The sequence below is a fragment of the Calypte anna genome, chromosome 2 (genome assembly GCF_003957555.1).
Source record: "Calypte anna isolate BGI_N300 chromosome 2, bCalAnn1_v1.p, whole genome shotgun sequence".
NCBI lineage: Eukaryota > Metazoa > Chordata > Aves > Apodiformes > Trochilidae > Calypte > Calypte anna.
The window spans coordinates 84,772,371-84,791,418 of NC_044245.1; the positions used below are offsets into that span (position 1 = coordinate 84,772,371).

At 36.6% G+C, this 19,048-nt stretch overlaps 1 protein-coding gene across 3 annotated transcripts in view; it reads right to left on the reverse strand.

Moving 5' to 3' along the window:
• Positions 1-461: 461 nt before the first annotated feature.
• GALNT1 (polypeptide N-acetylgalactosaminyltransferase 1) overlaps positions 462-19,048 on the reverse strand; it is an 89,678-nt gene continuing 71,091 nt past the window's right edge. For all 3 annotated transcript variants that reach the window (XM_030445539.1, XM_030445538.1, XM_030445537.1), the window contains 8 exons: positions 17,881-18,088; positions 16,170-16,340; positions 14,973-15,090; positions 13,868-14,048; positions 6,750-6,889; positions 5,594-5,692; positions 4,729-4,863; positions 462-2,110 (listed from right to left, as the gene is read on the reverse strand). In XM_030445539.1, coding sequence (XP_030301399.1) covers positions 1,964-2,110; positions 4,729-4,863; positions 5,594-5,692; positions 6,750-6,889; positions 13,868-14,048; positions 14,973-15,090; positions 16,170-16,340; positions 17,881-18,088 — 1,199 coding nt within the window. In that variant the 3' untranslated portion in view covers positions 462-1,963. The remainder of the gene's footprint in view (positions 2,111-4,728; positions 4,864-5,593; positions 5,693-6,749; positions 6,890-13,867; positions 14,049-14,972; positions 15,091-16,169; positions 16,341-17,880; positions 18,089-19,048) is intronic.

Below are 19,048 nucleotides of genomic sequence, written 5' to 3' on the forward strand. Positions count from 1 at the left end.
CAGAGGATACAAGGAGAAAGAAAATGTATCAGTTACATATGATGACAGTGTCACCCATCCTCTTCTCTTCACAGACTGTACCAGAGGAACAGGTCCTCTCATATAACCATAAAGGCAGAGGTGTTTAGGTTTCCTAAAAGTCATTTGGGCACATTTCAGTGTCATTATGATAAATGTACTTTTATAAACCTACTTTGACCTTGTAAGAAGTGCAGGCTATACAAGAAGGGGGATCAAATAAAGAAGACAGTTATACATTTGAATGGTTTATGTAATATTAGTCTCACGTCAATTGATCCCATATATTTTTAAAGGAGCTGCAATTTTTTAACATTTACCCTGCTTTTTGTATGAAAACTATTGTGTACTTCTGAAGAAATAATGGAAATAACATGGACTAAACCAAGTTAGAATAGCAAATTTAAAATGGCCATGACAGCCAAATATAATTCCACACAATGTTTGCATGAGTCTAGGTTTAATTTGCTTTACAGGACAGTTGGCCAAACAATGACACTTATCATAAAAATATTCTCATTGAGTAAATCTCATTTTTCTTTCCAAAAGAAAATTTAATGTATACTCTGAGTGTTCAATGGCTCATTTTCAAGATCAGCCCACACAGATTTTTTTCTTAACAAAACAAAGCAATTCAGTTAAAAATGCAGACCAATGTAATGACATAGTCATATTGCTTTTGGCTATGTTAACTTTAAAAACCATGCCAATTTAGCTATTTTTCCTTAGGTTTTATTAGAAAAAAGCAGCAGATCAACATTACAGTTCAGAGTCTAATCTAAATATGCACTTGACAATGAAGCACATCTGAATATGAAGTGAAAAAGGATTCAGAAAAACCTTCAGTTTCGCTGATCTCCTGCTTCCCAAATCATGTATTTTATTTCTGGCTTTCTGATGACTGAAATCAAACAAAGAACAAAAGATTTATTGCTATGAAAACAAAACCATAGTACAGTAGTATGAGTCTTGGGTGCTAAATGTATTCCATCAAGTTAACTTATTTTCAAAGTGTACTTAAATCTTCTGTTTGGCCATGAAAGTCCATAAGCTGACTGACCCAAGTATAAACTGAAACAGTGGGTCTGGACAAAAAAAAAAAAAAAAAAAAAGTTAGACAGCATGTTAACCTCCAGTTTTCAGACAGTAATAAAAAGATACAATTCCAACAGCCAAGAAATTAAAATTTAAAAAAATGAAACAAGTTGATTTGACATTCAAGAGCTAAGTTTATTCTTACGCTCATTTTGTGCCGAAAATAATTTTAGACCCACCAGGGAAAAAAAGTACTTATGAACTATCACACAATTGCAAAAGAAAAACGCCTTTTGACTTGGTTATTTTTCCCCACTGAGGTATAAAATCTACATATAAATTTGATACTTCACTATAACAAATTGTACTTTTCATAGTTCTGATGTAGTTTCCATTAAACCCTGTTTACTTTTTGTTTTGAAACCACAGAACTCACATCTCATGTTACTGAATCTGGTTTCCAGCTCTGTCATGTATTTGTGGATCTACATTTAGTAGTCTGGTTACCACTGCTAACCAGGAAAAAAAAAATTCTTGGAACTTTCTTCATTACAACAGCACTTTCAGCAGAGGTTACTGATGTGCAAGCAAACTACAATGATATGCAGCTCTTCAGAGAGACTATTTCACTGATTATGTTTCCACTGTCCAAACGTTCTCTACATTATTTGCTGGAAGAAACTCTTTTGATCTTGTAAACATCAGTGGGTGCAGTTTCACTCGTATGCGTGGTAATTTCACATCCTTACACAGGAAGGCTGGTTCACAGCTACTGAGAAGCTGCACGAGTTCTAACAGCTGACAAACTGTGGATTCTGCCGAGCAGAAGTTTCTTCTGTAGCTACTTAACAGTGTAGCCAAAGCATCAGCCGAGGTAGCCCAGTCAATCCTTGCTTCTCTTTAGAACCTCTCAGAATATTTCTGGGAGGGTGACGTTGCGGAGCAGCCACTGCTGGGAGCGGCTGCCGCTGCAGTCTCTGATGCTGGGTACCTGGCTGTCCTCTTCGGTGGCTTTGTCCAGGCACTGGTTACTGTTCACATGCAACAGGGTTAATTTCTTGGAAGGCAAAAAGAAAAAAAAATCAGTTTTACAGAAATCACCAGGCATAAGCTAATAAAAGGTTTTCTAGAAGCCATTAAATTTCTTCCGTAGGTAAATAGGAACTAAGCAAGACAACTTGGATACTGACTCTAGATCCCGATTCTAAAGAATGGCTACATCTACCATTTGATGTTTTATATACTAAAAACCATGTTTCATGAAAAACAGAGCACTCAACTGTAGTGAAATGAGGCAACCAGGTGCCACTAATTGCCAGGGAGTGAGCATGAGCTTTTATTGGCCCCTGGTCCTGCTCATGCGCAGTGGGGGCCCACCCTAATTAGGCACATGTGGGCTTGACACAAGCTCATGCCCACTGCCTGGTAATTAGTGGCACCTGGTTGCCTCATTTCACTACACTCAACATTCTAAATGATGCTTTCTCGTTCTATACATCATTCTTTAAATAGGACTTTACTGCTGGGAATCTTCAAGGAGTTACAAATGAAAGTTTGGCAAAATATACAATTTTAACCACCAGTTCCAGTAGTAGTTTCGATCAGACTGGAATGAACACACTGAATATGTATTCAATACACTTTTTTCTCACCTGAGGACACAAAACTGACCTCACTTTATGTTATTTTTGTACTATGTTACTTTTAGAAAGCATGTTCTTCTAAAAAAAAGTGAAAAGACACACACACATATGTATCTTTTCCAGTATCTACTAATCTTAGTTATGCAGCCTTCCATACAACACTTTATCTACCTCAGCACTGTCCTCATGGAGAAGAGGTCTTCAGAAGCTGCATTTTCTGCCACTGTGCTACAGATACTTCGAGCATCAACTTGTCTATGGTCCTGACTGGCATTACTATCAGTGTTTCTTCTCACTCAGCAGCACAACTGGGGTACTGGACTGACTAAAAAGTGGCAGAACAGGCAGGCCTTTTGTGCACAAGCAGCAAAAGGTAAAAAAAAAAAAAAAAAACACAACAAAAATCTCTGCACATCAATCTCCTGCACTCATACAGCAGCAAAAGAATGAATGGAGTTGGAACATTCACAACTTTGGGGTTTTTTGCCTCCTTTCTTTTCCTTCCATTGAGTGAAAGGGGTTTCTTACACACCTCCTGAACAGAGGCAGTAGGGGAAAAAAAACCAAACCAAAGACCACACAACTGCATGGGCAGTTCTTGCTAAGTATTCTCCAAGTTCATTTTGTGCTTTATTAGCCAGTTTTCAGTACCAGCTCTGAAGATCAGAAGATCTTCCATTGACGGAATAATGACAAAACCACATACAGCATAACTTATGTCTGGGTACTGATACAGGAGAATTCTGTTTTGCAGTCTGTGGCAATCACTGCGAGACAGACTACTGCAATTAGGTGTCTGTAGATGCAATGTTATTAGCATTGATAAATTAGAAATAAAATAAAAAGGACTTGCTGCTTGGTTGCACATAGTAGTACTGTTTGTCTTATTTACTTATGTTAGATAAAGCAACTACATTAAAAGCAAGAATGAATGATTCCCAAGACTCAAATGTAGTAATTTCAATTCACATTTCATTCTGAAAGTCTTCAACAACTTTCTTCAGTCTCCTATCAGCATTTGCTTTTACTGTGCAGAAATCCTAGTAGAGATCCACTGCTTTCAACATTAACTATCCTAATCAGAAAATCATCATTTATTCATATTCTACTTTTAAAAGTTGTAGGTTTCATTAACACCTCAGCTACTAAAAACTATAGCAAGCTTATTGACTTAGAAACATCCCTCCACTTAAAAAAAAAAATTAATGGAAAGACTTTTTAGCACCTAAACATCTACATGTTCTCTTTATCAAATATTTATCGTGATAATACCATCAAGATTCCTCTTCCACAACTTTTCTTGCAACAGTCCTTTGGAGTAAACTGATTTTATATTAACAAGTTTGAGTATTTTCTAGGGTTTTTTAACTAGCCATGCCAGAACTCAGGCACTACTTAAACACAAACTAGTTTTTAGAGCTTGAAAATCATGGTAACAATGAAGATATCAACAGAAAATAATTTCTAGCGATGGCAGCTCAACATATGAACTTCAAAGTAAATTTGAACATTATGTACAAGAAAGAATGATTAAAATAAAGCAGCTTTAAGCATGTCTAGCTTAACTGTGCAGCCATAACTAGAAACGTAAAGCCTTCTTTACAATTTTGGGATGCTAATATTTTAATTAGAAAAGTATTTCTTTTTAATCTGGTGTGAGGTAAGCCACCAGGTGCTGAAATTGTCACCAAATCAGTAGCATTACCTTTTATTGGGCTAGTAGATGCCTGGAATAGTTTTCTATTGTTGATCTCACCTTAACAGAACACTACATTATCATATTATCCTTCTTCAAAATATCTGAGAGCACATTGAAACTATTCCTTTAAGAGGACCCTAAAATCTCATCAGGAAATTATATCAATACAGGTGCTCATCAAGTGACTACACTGAAATTAATGATGGGGGGAACATAACCCTGACATTTCCTGTTCTGGCTGTTAATTAGTGGTCCCACAAAGGAATACATTGCTCTGTAGGCACATGTAAAAAAAGTTCTCATTTTCCTGTCACAAATCATTAGAAGACTTACCACTGGATCATATTCCCAAAGCTGATTTCCTTTTAGGTGGTGGCACTTAAGCATCGTTACTGGGCCATTAAGCTTAGATACATCTAAACACAGATCATCTGTTCGAATTTCTTTGTTGGCAGTATATGAGAAAACCTGGACAAAAAAAGAATGAGAGGAACTGAAACAAAATTTGACTGAATATTGGTGGTGTGGGCAGAAGGGGGAGCATCTGTGCACTACTTCATTTGTAACTATTTCCCCTTCAGCATGTATAGAACGGATTATTTCTTAAAAATTTATAGAACATTAATATAAACACTGTATGAACAAGCTCTTCAGACAAAATATATGTTTTCAAATTGCAGACTGCTTTCTGCATAGAAAAAGGAGGATCCCCAGCACAGGTGATCTTTGTATACCAGAAAACAATTCATCAAGAATTATTAATGAAGGAGAATGAAAAAACAGATGTAAAATAAATTCCAGAACCAACATGCAGAAAAATGTACACTAAAACTGGCATTCCAAGTACAGGCATCATTTTTTTTGACATAACGACTCCAGTCTGGAGGTCTAACTGGGAGAAAGTTCCAGAGACCCTACAGGAGAGGAAGGCTGGCTTATAGCAGACTCCTCCTCATTTAACTTTTTGCTTAACAGTTTATCTAAAACCTGTTGCCATCAGGCCTCAAAACCCTGCAAATGATAAACCACCAACACACCTCACACCTTTCTTCTTACAGACAGCTTCTTCAATAAGGTCTCCCTAAAATATGCTAAAGATGAAGTTTATGTATAACTAATGAAATAATTGAAAAAATTATTCTGATGAGAAGTAGTGTTCTAAATAATTTGGTAGATTAATATTATAAAGAATTGTCACCTGATTGCCACCCATCCCATGGCAGTTAAAGATTCCAACTTTCTCATTTTCTTTTCTTGCCATGTTATCCAGACATTGATTTGTCTCCACGTTTCTTATCTGGAAGTAAAAAAAAGCACATCACCAAAGGCTGCTGTTTTTAGAAGAGAACTAGGCTCACCTCAAACCTCACTGGCACAAGTTTTCTCTGCTGCATGTCCAAAAATTATTGAATGAAATGTAAAATATAGGAACTGTATTACAACAAGAAACCACTGTCTGAGACTCAAACTTAAAAGCAGGTTACAGAATCATGTTTGTTTCTTTCCTTATTTTTGGGGATCTTTACATCTTGGGGATTCTTTTTGCTCAAAGATTCAGCTTAAGAGAATGGATACAATTCAATCTCCAGCCCAAAACCACCAGAAGTTTTGAAGCACACTCCTAGGCACAGTAGGTTTAATTCCCTTTTAAATCATAGGTGATTGAGTTCAATTTTCTCCCTTCTGGAGTTACAGCCTTAATCCCTCTATTACTATATAGTAAGCAGGCATGAATTTCTGCTTCCTAACATCATGCCTGCTCCATTTTGTTTAAAAAGTTTCTTTTAAAAACAAACAGTGCAAAATCACCCTCCAATTTGACTCAACATGATTTGTAAGGGAGAATAGATGCCTACTTATTTCGGACAGCATCATCTGTCCTACCTCTACAGTCACCTAAGAAACATTGAAGAAAAAAAGAGAAAAATGCCCAGCAAGGCTTGAGGATCAGCATTCTGGGGATAAAGCTAAAGCAGTTTTTAAGCAATGTTCTTGCTTGTTCTGGTCTAGTTCTTAAGCAAAGTGCTGCTCAGACTCTATATAAAGAATGTTATACTGAAAATTATCCATAACTATACATTGCTGAAGAAATATTTCTAAAGTCCTCCTCTGTGACATCTAGTACTGTAGTAAAGAAAAAGGAACACATTAAAATTATAGTATTATAAAACCAGAGTTCAGTTTTCTGCCCCACTGAGAAGCCAGATGGATCATTTTACATGGCTGGAACACAGGTGCAAGATACTCAACTTTGCTGGAGATAACTTGCTAGCACTATTTAGTTCAGCATATAAACAACTTACTTTGCAACATACTTTTCATAGGGTAAACAAATATATAGGCTAAAATCTTACCTCTCCCAGAGAAAAATAATGGCGTGGAATTTGGGAATCAGGATAAACATTCTCCAGGTACCATGAGAAAGGCTTGCACTGGAGCTTGCGTCTTAATCCAAGTCGTGAGGATATGTCACCATAATCAACTTTAGTAACTCCTGGGGAAACAGAAGTTTTATTTAATGGCTGCTCATAAACTTTTTATGATTCCACTTAATACAAAAGTGATTAGTGTAACACACTGCTTGCATGAAAGATTTTTCTCTTTAGAAAGTTGTCCTACAGAAAAAAAAAAAAGTTGTTTTTTTTTTAATATGACAGTATGCTGTCTATATTTTCAGAGAGAACACATCAGTCACTAGCTCTGACCTCTTTTTCCAGAAAAATGACACAAAAGATTGAATCACTACATCTGTGCTACACATGGCCATCTCTCACCTGTGGTTTATGGAACTATTTGAATACAATTGTTTACTAAGTTATCACTGGAACAAGGCTGAAGCAGTTATAATCACTGTTGCCATTCTATTTACAATGGCAACGGGGATGAATATCTATGCAGTGAAAAACAGCAGTCTCCTGCAGAGTAAGGAGAATTCCATTTTAACTCAATTCTCTAAGGCAGGTACCATTTGATGGACCCTTCATCATCTGACTGCAAAAAGAAACAATCAGAAAGTTACCTTTTTACAGGAAACAAATTCTTTATTAATTCAGTATTTGTTCAACATAACTGCAGCACCTGCAGAAACTATTTTCACCATTAGGATTGCTATCCTTCTTTTTTTTTTTTTTTTTTTTTTTGTGGTATTTTGCTTCCCTTTTTCTCCTTTGGTCATTTATCAAAGTGCTCATTCTTCCTCTATCTTCTCACTCCTTTATGACTCCTTTAATTCCTTCTGAAAATTAATTTGTGCAAGTCCTATCTGCAGAAGGCTTGAGGAAAGTGTGCTTGATCAGTAGATAATTAAGCACTACTGTATTTAATATTGCAATATTAATTAATTAAGGGTAGGATAAATTCAAGTCTTCACGTGTAACATTCTGTTTTGAATTTTTCACAATACACTCCATACCACACGGCCCCACAGTAATACAGTACAAAAAAAACATCAAACCAAACCAAAACCCAGCCCAAAAAAGAACAAGTCCTTGGAATTTAAAATCCCCATGCAGGGCATTTGATGGCTCAGCTGATCACCACAATATATACCTCCAGCTACATACATTTTTTCAGAAATCCCTCCACTTAGAGAATTGTGAATTATGTTTAAAATTGTTGACCTTCTGAAACTGTCCGAGACATTTCCCAGTGGGCATACTCTGTTATGAAATCGACCTGCCAGCAGATGGTGTGTTTCTACTCAATTAAGACACATAATTTCAGATAAATGTTTGTAAATATCAATAAAAACATTAGTTATTCAATATTCAAGAAAGAACAAGTGAAAAATGCTACTCAGGACTTTAGACTGGGTTTTTTTGGTTGTTTGATTTGTTTGTGGGTTGTTCTTGGGGTTTGTTTTGTTTGTTATTTAGCTAAAGGCTTTTTTAAAAAAAGATCCTGGAAAACTATACTGGTAAGGGAATGAAAGAGAATGAAAGCTTGTTTTTTAATGTTTGATTCGTGTGAATGGAATTTTAGAATCTCCTGGAATAGAACCCCAGAAAATTTGCCTGTGCTTTCCAGTCACAAAAGAAACCTCAAAATAAAACAAAAATGAAACAAAGAAACAAAACCAAAACAAAACAAAAGAAGAGAAATCCTCCCTAGAACACTGCCTTATCTTTGCCACAGCAAATATTCCCTCCCCAGCAAAAGGAACATTCTTTCAAAGGATGATGAAGTAGGAAGAGAAAGGCTGTACCAGCCACAGCCAAGTATGGACTTCTTCATTTTTCCATGATGAAAAAGCAGCTGATGGATTCAGCACTTACACCGTGCTTAGAACAACCTTATGATACTCAAAACTCATTCATCAGTTTGCTACACTGACCTTCAGAAAACAACACTGCTAAGGCTTTGTCACATCACTGAGTAGCAACAAGTCACAACTCTAAAGAATTAAATGCAAAGTTATACTTAAGAGCATACAAGCATGCTGTTTCTTAAAGCAGTTTTAAAGATTACCATGTAGAAATTAAAGTGTGAGCTGGTTTTCCCTCCATTATAATGAAATAAAAGGTACTATATTCCATTTAACCATTTTTAGTTTGAAAAAAATTTTTTTTAAATCCTCTCTGAAGTTAGGTCTGCACCAAACCATACACTGGCACACAGACTACATTTAGCATCAGGCCAAGCAGATGGACTGAATTGCAGAAGCAGTGCAGTTACCTTAGGGGTGTCCTCTAACAGGGCCAAATTACTCTGTTTTCCAGGTTCCTGGTACCTTATCTATACAACTCGGTACTAGCTTGAGTGTTCCTATACATTTGCACTATACAGTGCATAGGCAGTTTATTTATGTGTAACTTCTTTTTGGGGGAAAAAATAGAAGCTAATAAGGAAAACTGCAAAACAATGCATATAAAAAAATTAAGCCTAAAATGCCTCCACAGACTGGTAGAATTTATATACAAAACAGTAACATACAGTACAAAACCAACTTTTTGTACTTTTTTTGTGGGTTTGTTTCATCACAGGAAAAATAATCTGAAATAGTATTCAACAGTATTGCTACGGTTGTCTTTATTTAACCACGCAATATATATATTTCCCCAATTACATTGAAACACTGGACATCCCTGATGATTCTATTTGTCACACAGCTTGCTGTTTGCAGTGGGACAATTGTATGCTTTTCATACATATGCTTAAAGATGTACTGAAAAATAAATATTGGTAAGTCAAAATCCCCACATCAAATCATCCAATCACACCATCACCAGTTGTTCTTATACAAATGTACAACTCATCACAACACTTGCTTGTGCTGCCACTGTTCCTAAAGCTTGGTATGCAGCACCAGACTTCTTTGATTAATAATGTATAACACTCTTTCCTTACACCTTTACAAAAAGATAAATACAAATTGTGTCTATCAGTAGAATAGCCTATCGGTTTAGTTTTCTTTGCCACCTCATATTTAAGCTTCTCATCAGACATGTTGCAGCAGTTCTGCCACTCTCAACATTTCAAAAGAGCAGAGGACTTGCTTGCCAATTTCAATATGTGGCAATATTTACGCTAAAATGCTTGGAAAAAAAAGAAGTGTGTTTTCATCATGTTTACAAATTGCTCAATCACCTTTAAAAGCACAGGATGAAAACTATTTCATCTAAAAGTGGTCTTCTGTTAAAAATCAGACTTGTCTGTTTAGTCTTATGAAACTCAATAAGCAATAACCATTTAAAACCCATTTGAACAGCTACATTATTTGTATTCCCAATTAAAACTAATAGGCAATGCTAGCTGAAAACAAGAATACGAGGAATTGGTCAGATATGTATTTTTAATGTGGGCTTAGCTACATAACAAGTTCTATCACTCTCAACTCAGAGCCTTCTCTGTCCTCCCCCTTGTACATAAATAAAACCAATATCCATGTACATTCTGAACCTTCACTTACCATGCTTGCCCAGAGACAAGTGCAAGCAGTGATTAGAAACTTATCCTGAAAACTGGGTCAGAGGGCTTAAACACCTCAGTCTCTGTCTAGGTGTCCCTTGTGCAGGCAATTCTGTAATCTGTCCTTTCAGGCCTGTCCAGTTAGGCCCAGTGCATAGGAAGATGCTTCCTGAGGCAAACTTTTGGTCAACAGTAGAACTAATTTCCATACAAACTGGATGAGGCTGTAACCAAGCTGCATTTTGGGATGCCTTCAGCTGGGATGCCAGAGGCTGCTGAATGCCAAGGATTCATGCTGGGCAGGGAGCAGGAGGAGCATGTAGGAGCTGGAACCCAAACTCAGATGCAGCATTGGGGAAAACACAAAGTCTGAAAGTATCCATGGTTTGCCTTTACATTAAGGATTCCAACAAATTCTACAACTGTCAGTTTATCATCAGTTAGTTATCAGGAGAAGTTTAGGGGGAGGTAGCTCTGGTAAGCCAACATCAATACTTAGCTGTTGCTGCCACAGAAATGTGCACTTTTCCTTTGCTTAGCTTCTGATTCCTGCTGCACCACCTGTGCTGACATGGGAGCTAAATAACCAGCAGAAAGGACAAATGTCCACAGGACAAATGATCCTGACATGTTTAACAAGTCAAATCAGTTGACAAAGAGAAACAATTAAAAAGAGAGGGGGGTGAAGCCCTATCACCTGCCATGAAAAGCAAGCTGCTTTCCTCACTGCAAGCCCTGAAGCTGGCACTGTCATCTTGTGAAGCCTCATCTTAGGCAATCCAACCCTAGTATTTCAGACTGGAGAAAATCATTAAAGGCCAACACTAGGAAGAAAGAAGCGGCAGAGTCCACAGAACAACTGAATTCAGGTATCAGACTATTCACCTGCACATGCTGTATCTGTTTTCTGAAAGCCTAAGAAATGGCCTGGGAAACAACACTCTGCTTTAACACTGTTAAAGAAGAAAACTGTTGGGTACTGAGAAAAGATTAGAGGTAGTGCCATTACTGTCACTGAGAAGAGCTGTTGTGCCCAATGAGATAGACTTTATTTTGGCTGAGCAGCAGCTGCTACAACATTTTCCTGCCCAATCCACATCTGTACCTAACCATTTCTAAGCAGAGAGGTGGCTTCTAAAAGGCCTAAAAACTGAAAACAGACAAGAAATTTGTTCTAGACTGCACTTTTTAAACAAAAAAGGATTACAGACTTACTTTTCATGAGAGGAGCTTTCCATTTAACTACATTATATCAACAGTAAAAAGTCTCTTGAGTTCCTATCATTCAAGCACTAAGCTTTTTTTATTATTTTTTTCCCCCCTTCCCCAGACAGCACAGATTACATGAAATGGGAAAGCTACCTGAGAATCTTCAGTTTGCTTTCCTGGCCAAATCCCTCTATGATTCACTATAGTACAGATCCAGAAGACAAAGGACATTAAGGAGGAAACAATCTTCTTGTTAGCTAGGCTCAATGATGCCCATCTGTATATTACCTCCTTCAAAATCCAATTTTCTCATCTATGTCAACTACTGAGAAAAAACATAGGTGCACACAGAATTGCCTGTTTTCCTTACTCATCCAGGCTTGAAAACAAGCATTGGCTAAAAAATTCTCACCTCAGCCCTCACAAGAAGTCATGACACTGTCACAGTAACATTGAAAGCACACATCATACTAGCAAAGAGATTCACAGGCTGTGTATTGTACTGTGCTGAGGGTCACTACATCAGCATGCTGAAAGAATTGTATATTTACATTTTTATATTAGAAGGATACCTGTAAAAGCAGAATATGTCTAAATGAGCCAATGCAGCAGAGATAGAACTGAGTTCCCAAGACAACTACTGGCCAGAAAGACTGAAATTTTGTGTTATTTCATGTCAACAGGTAAAATCAGGGTCTGCAAAACTGAAGTAAGACTGGAGATACCAGAATAACAACAGTAAGGTGTTTGTGCACTTCCCAACATAGGAATCCTTTCTAATTAATGGCTCTCACAACTTACATGGATTTAGAGGGCAAGAGGCATGCGCAGCACTGAATATATTTATGTGTTCATCCTCTGAACAACAGTTACTGTATGACAGCTAAGAATGAACTAAGTGATTTCAGAATTACCCAACTTATTCAGGTAATATGTGAACCTATGATTTAAACATTTGGAAATTGTAGTATCAAACTCTAGTGCAGTGTCAATACAGACACACAGACGAGGTGGTGTGCCAGTCAGTGGGTGCAGATGCTTTAAGAGGAGCTTGGCAAGAGCACTTCCCTGTCCATAGTACATTCAGGCTATTAGTATAAAAACTATGCAGTCATGCAAGCAATTTTAACCAAAAATTATAACACCTATTTGCAGACAACTTTTCTGAATTATACATCTCTACATGTCATGTTTGAATTCACAATTCTTTGTTAATAACACAGAGTAGTAACCATAAGCTGTTAGCTTCTGATTTCAGCTAACTAGCTTTGGGCAGTAGGAAGAATTATTTTTAATTAAAAAAAAAAATCCTAATCTTGAGTAATGCTTTTACCTAAGACAAAAATCACCATAAATTGGTAGTCATTTGTTCCCAAGTATTCTTAAAACACCTAATCTAAAATTTGACACTGTACAGACTCCATGTATTGCATTACAGCTTTTAAACTTCAATATTAACGCAGGCTTAATAAGTAAGTCATAAGGAAATACTATATTTTTAGATATGTCCTTGGAAAAGCAGGTATGACACACAGATCTACCACTTTGTACTTGAAGTTGAATGTGTCTAATGTCTCACTTATTCAGAGAGGATGCCTGTTGCAACTCAATATTTGTCTCTGTTTTTTTAAACACCAACAAAAACACCCTGAAAGAAAATAAATAATTCAGTATTTCCCAGGCTCCCCTTGTTCTCTTGACCTTTTCTTTCGTTTTTTTTTTTTTTTTTTCCCAGAAAGCTTGAGATTCATAGGAAATCTGTTCTTCTATTTTATGTCCTCATGTTTTGTTAAAATTCATTTTAAGAAACATAATAAATATTGAAGTCAAACACATTGGCAATTTGCCTCTATACTCTGGATAGTGAAGTTCAAACTTTACCAAGCCAAAAGATAATAACTTTCGCCACTCCTTCCACAGGGTTTCATTTAAATCACTTCTCTATTCAGCCTGGAACACCTACCACACTGGAGCCAGAGGCCAAACTCCAGCACATTATGAGATGCATTTGGATGGCTGGTTTTCAGCACTATCATTTAACTCTTTGACATTTCACTGAGCTTTAAACTCTGTTGCACATGAAGCTCATTCATAAATCATTTTTGGAAAATGTAGAGGGGGGAAAAAGGATGAGAGAGGGGGGCAAAAGTGACAGGAGAAGGGGGGAAGATTGAAAAGACTTTAAGGGCATATCTGGCCAACAAAATTATTTTTCAATTAAGACCTTCCTTTCAGTGGGGCTTTGCCTTACAAACTTCAAATCAATAACATTTTTATTTAAATACTCATTTTCTTTTCAAGTAGGAATACCATTTAAATTCTTAATAAATATTTCTATAACCAAACACTTGCTTACCCGGAGATATGATGTAAAAAAAGTTTTTGAATTCATCCATCCAGACTTCTGCAAGCCGTCTGTTATTCTTATTGATTATCTGCCCTGTACCTCCTGGAAACGTGTAGGGTGTTGCTTTTCTGAACACATGCCCAACATGTGAGCAAGTTACAATCTCCAATGTGCCACCACACTGCCAAATCTGAAAGTGGTAGAACAATTATTGCATACCTGCAAGTCACTGAAACGTTCAGCACTTGCTTTTATTCAAGTATGAGACACAACATTAGCTTGGGTCTAAACAAATGCATAGTGCATGGAAGAGAAACATATGCCTGTTTCCTGTCCAAACAGATAAAGTTGCTCACAAGCCTGAGTAAGACACAGTAATAAAGAGCACATTGGGCCTCACAGCAATAATGCATCAGCAAGAGACTACTTTAGGGAACTGGGCAAGCTGCCAGTGAAGAAAGGAAAAGGTTGGTATGAATCACAGGGAAGTAACAGGTGGTGATCTGTCCAAAAAAGTCCATTAGAAAACAGATTCTCCACATAAAAATCCCCTTTACTTTTCAAGTAAAGTTTCTGAAATTCTTTTCCTTTGGGGGGTGGCCTCTGAAAATGGCAGATTCAGAAAACTGAACTCCTTTACAAGTATCCACCTATGTACTTTGAGCTGATGAGTAAAAACAACAGGAAATAGTGCTATTTGGTAGGAAAGAAAGTGAGAACAGCACTGGTTAGGTCTACATCCAAATGAGGGCATGCAATAATTAAGTTACAATCTCTTCTTGCTGTTTTATAACAGAGATACATTTCACTGACACATCAAACCACACACTGATGACATCACCCCTGACTTATGCTTCCTGAGCTTTTAGAATTGAACTCCTTTTACCACACATGCAATCATGCTTCAGAATGACCATCCCAATCTTTTGGGATACCAACTATTCACCATGCACTGTCTATTGACAGCCTGTGCATCTTCACTGGAGGAACTGGACAGAAAGCAAAGTTCTAACAACGCAGAGAGGACACTGATGCAGGCAGCAGATCTATACAGATCAAAGAACTAAAAATGAACTGTCCTGAGTAGTAAAACACTGAAAAGAGTTTTACCTACCCTGAAAGAAATTTCTAAGTTTTCTCCACCCCAAATATCCATTCCAGCATCATATGTTCCAATTTCCTGGAAGTAATCTCTGTCTATTGAAAAAAGGCCTCCTGCCATTGTAGGTGTCCTGGAAGGAAGGAAAGAGGGGAGAGGGGGGAGACAAAGACAAAAAGTAAGCATCAGTCTTATAACACTTGTACTGACAAAATGGCTTTTTATTTCTCAAGTTGCTAACATGTTCCTTCTCAGTGGGCTTCCATCCAAATTAACTTACTGTCACTGTGCTTCCTAGCTCAAAATTTTCCAGAGATGGAACCAGTTAGTGACAGTTCTCCCTATTTCTCACTTCAAATTGGAGTCCAGATAGAGCAACAGCCTGTAGAAAGCTGATGCTATTTCTGAGAAAGACTCCTGCTTCCAATGCTGGTAACTCATGAAAAAGAAACCAATTTCTTACAGGAAATTTATAGTTCTGTTCTTGACAAAGTTATGAGAGGCCATGAAGTAGCCTGCTTGTGTTCACTGTTATTGCTTCATACAAGAAAATTGTTACATCCAGATTTTTTTTGCAAATTCCTTACTGGTAAAAAAACCCAAAACTGTACTATACCCTGAGATGACCTCTGGATTTCTTAAATGCAAATCAATTGAAAACAGCAAAGGCCATATCCTCAAGTTTGTGGTTAGTAAATATTGCCACTTCTCAGAACACTGAGGCCAGAAAACTTGCAATTGCTAAAAAATACATATTACAGGCAAGTTATCTGTGCTTCTTGTTACCTTTGCCATAACATGTACATGACATGAAGTTAGAAATTCACCTCCCAACCATGCACTTGGAAGACATTTAGCTTACATGTACATGAACATGCACACAAACATACACACGCCAAACACTGAGGCATGTTTTCAAAATATGATTTGCTGGAATAGGTGATTAAAATAATTTTCAATTTAAAAAAAATCATGCATCATTATAGAAACTAGTAATTCACTGGTAATTGACATAAAACTAAAAAATATTTCTAAAGGGACTAATCCAAAAGTTAACAACAACCAATACACATGAAAGAACTTTTATGCTAGTCTTTCAACCAGACAAAAACAATGCTATGAAAGAACTGATTAAATACTAACAAGATTAATCTAGAGAAGATGAGTAAACACCAGGTGAAAATTTTAACCAATTTTATAATTTCTCCTTACCTCACAGGAAGGGTTCGATCTCCTTTCCGTCGATCCATCTCCCTCTGAGGAACAGGATACCAACGAAAATTCAACTTCCAGTTGAATCCACCATAGGTCATGTCTGAACCTGCCATATATTCAAAGGTGTCATCGCTAATTACATCAATGATGGGACACACTACTGTTCTCCTAAGAAAAGGAAAGAAAAAATAATTAAGGTGTAAAAAAAGTTGGTTTGATTCTAGTTTTGTTTTAATTTTAATTCATCTACATGAAAATGTCTTTTCCTGATAGAATTTTGGCAATAATAGCTCTGTTCTTAAAATGGTATTTGCATTATTACAAGATGGAAAAATTGATCATAGCATTCTCAATGCTATACAGTGATTGTAAAGAAAATAAAAGCTTTCGGTTCTTAATTAAGCAGTTCAAAGTAACCTGCATGTTTTGGAATGAAAACTCTGTCATTAGCTCTGGGAAGTATTCTTATATGCCCTCAGGACTAAGAAATGGTAGTAATTGTTCAAAAAGTATAATTAGTGCAAACTCAACAGAAAGAGGCTTCCTTGTCAGTGTCCTGGCATTATTAATTTATATACTCATAGAAACTAATTCTAATAATCTCAAAGACACTTAAATAACCATCCTCAGAGAAAAAGCTCTGTAAAAAGTTTGAATCTGAATTCAAAGGACTTATTTAGTTGGGCCATTTGCAAAAAAATTGTAACAAGGTATGTAATGTAGTCTCATAGAAATGTGTGTTAATGATCACTTAAAGGTTAGTATTGTGTCTTAGCACATCTCCAAAGATTATTACTTGCAGCTTTGTCATCATGCAATGCTATATTTTGTATCAAATTTTAAAAATTATTTTTATCTATAAACACAAGAAAAAACCCCAGAAACCTGTAACACTTAATATCCAGTCTATTTAATACGCTGTTTACTAACAGAGTAGTGTGCAAACACAGAGGTACTGGTCAGATGTATGAATATTATAAAAAGCAGAACATTCTCTAACTTCAGTGTTGTTTGCTTTTTTTTCCCCCCCTCTCAACGCAATTTCTACCATACTATCCTGGATGTTAGAGTTGTGAATTTTGACTTATCATAGAATTACAAAGCTATGGTTCCCACAGCGTAGATGAGTATGATGCCAGTAACTATTCTAACTTTAGAACACACCCCTGAGAACCAAATCACAGCACAGAATTCCATAATACAAATGTTACAAAATAAAGAAACCAGGATGAGGAAACTGATAGCAGTAAGCCTGGCAGTTCATGCTCACAGTGTGGATGTTACAGGAGATTAGGGCTCTACTTCTTCCTCAAGGATCTCTTCTCAAGTTCATGAAGAAATGGGCTAGGCTGTAGACAGAACACCTCAAACTCGATTGCTCTCTCAACTACTATTCACCATATTATCCCAGGCATTCCATATGAGCTTCACTTTAAACCAAATTTTACTTTTTAAAAGCTGCACTGAATTAGCCTCTTATCCTTAAACAAATGAGAAGATAGACAACTTATCCAGTCCTTCAGAAAGTAAATATTTGTTTGTAGGCTATATTGTAATACTTGGAACATTTCCAAATGGACATTTTTCCAACTTAGAACAAGCCAAACAAAAACAAAACCAACCAAACAAAAAAAAACAACAACCAAAAAAAACCCCAAACAAAACCAACACAAAACCAAACCACACAGACCAATAGATGGATGATTACCTGTCAGCTTTGATCCTTGCCAGCAGAGGTTCAAGCCAGCCTACTGTACATTCACAATGAGCATCTAAAAAGGTGATGACTTGGCCTTTAGAAGCAGCAGCCCCCTTTAATCTGGCTCTAATCAATCCAGAACGCTGTTCCATTCGAATCACATGAACAGGTACTTTTAATTTTCTCACATAATTTTCCAGCGGTCTTTTCAAGAAGTCTGCAAAGAATGATCAAAACCAGGGAAAATTTCAGTTACATAGTTCAGTGTTTTTTTTTAATGAAGAGGCTTGAATTCAGAGACATTTCCTTCTTTCTTTACTCTCTTTTGTACTTTCTCATCTACTTTCCTCTACTGGTAGATCTGCAATTCACAATATGTCCTTCAACATCTCTATGTGTTTCACTTGCTAGAGCAGGAAGTTCTTCCTCCTCTTCTTCTTTATTGGAAACACAAAAATTAACAGTGTAGAGTGCTTACACAGAAGCCAGGTGGAATAGACAAGTTTTTATTGCAGAGTAGATGCAGCTCCTAATTTCAAAACCTTTCAGAAGTGTTTTTAGACAACAGCACTTCTCTACCAAGACAATAAAAAAAAAGAGCCGACTAGTAGAACACAATTAATTGCCTCTTACAGGAATATGGCTTACAGATAATTTCTTTGCAAGCAGTTTAAAACATGGTCAAATTAACTTTTCAATTGTGCTTTCTCTACATACTTCTCGCTAATTTTTTTCTATTGAATTATCACAACACCCAAAACCAAAAATAAAGACAAAATCATACATGTATGAATATCTAAATCAACAAAACTCTGCTTAGCCAGGGAAAAAATATTCAAAATACAATAGCCGTAACTGAATACCATATGCCTAGAGACTGAAAATAACTCCTATTAACAAAGAGTCGCCAAATTAACACATTTCCCATTGCCAGGCACAGTTTCTGTCCATCATGAAAAAGAAGACTAAGATGGATGATGTCAAAGGAAGAACAAAGACTTGAGAGAGAATGCAATTGACAGTCACAGAATCAGATTTCTGCAAGTTACTGCAGTTTTCAAATCTGTAAAAAAGGCAAAATAGTCTTACATCGCTACAGATGATACACTGAACGTACATGGGAGACAGGATCATGGTTTGGGTCAGAAGGAACTTCTAAGCATAATCTAGTTGCAAG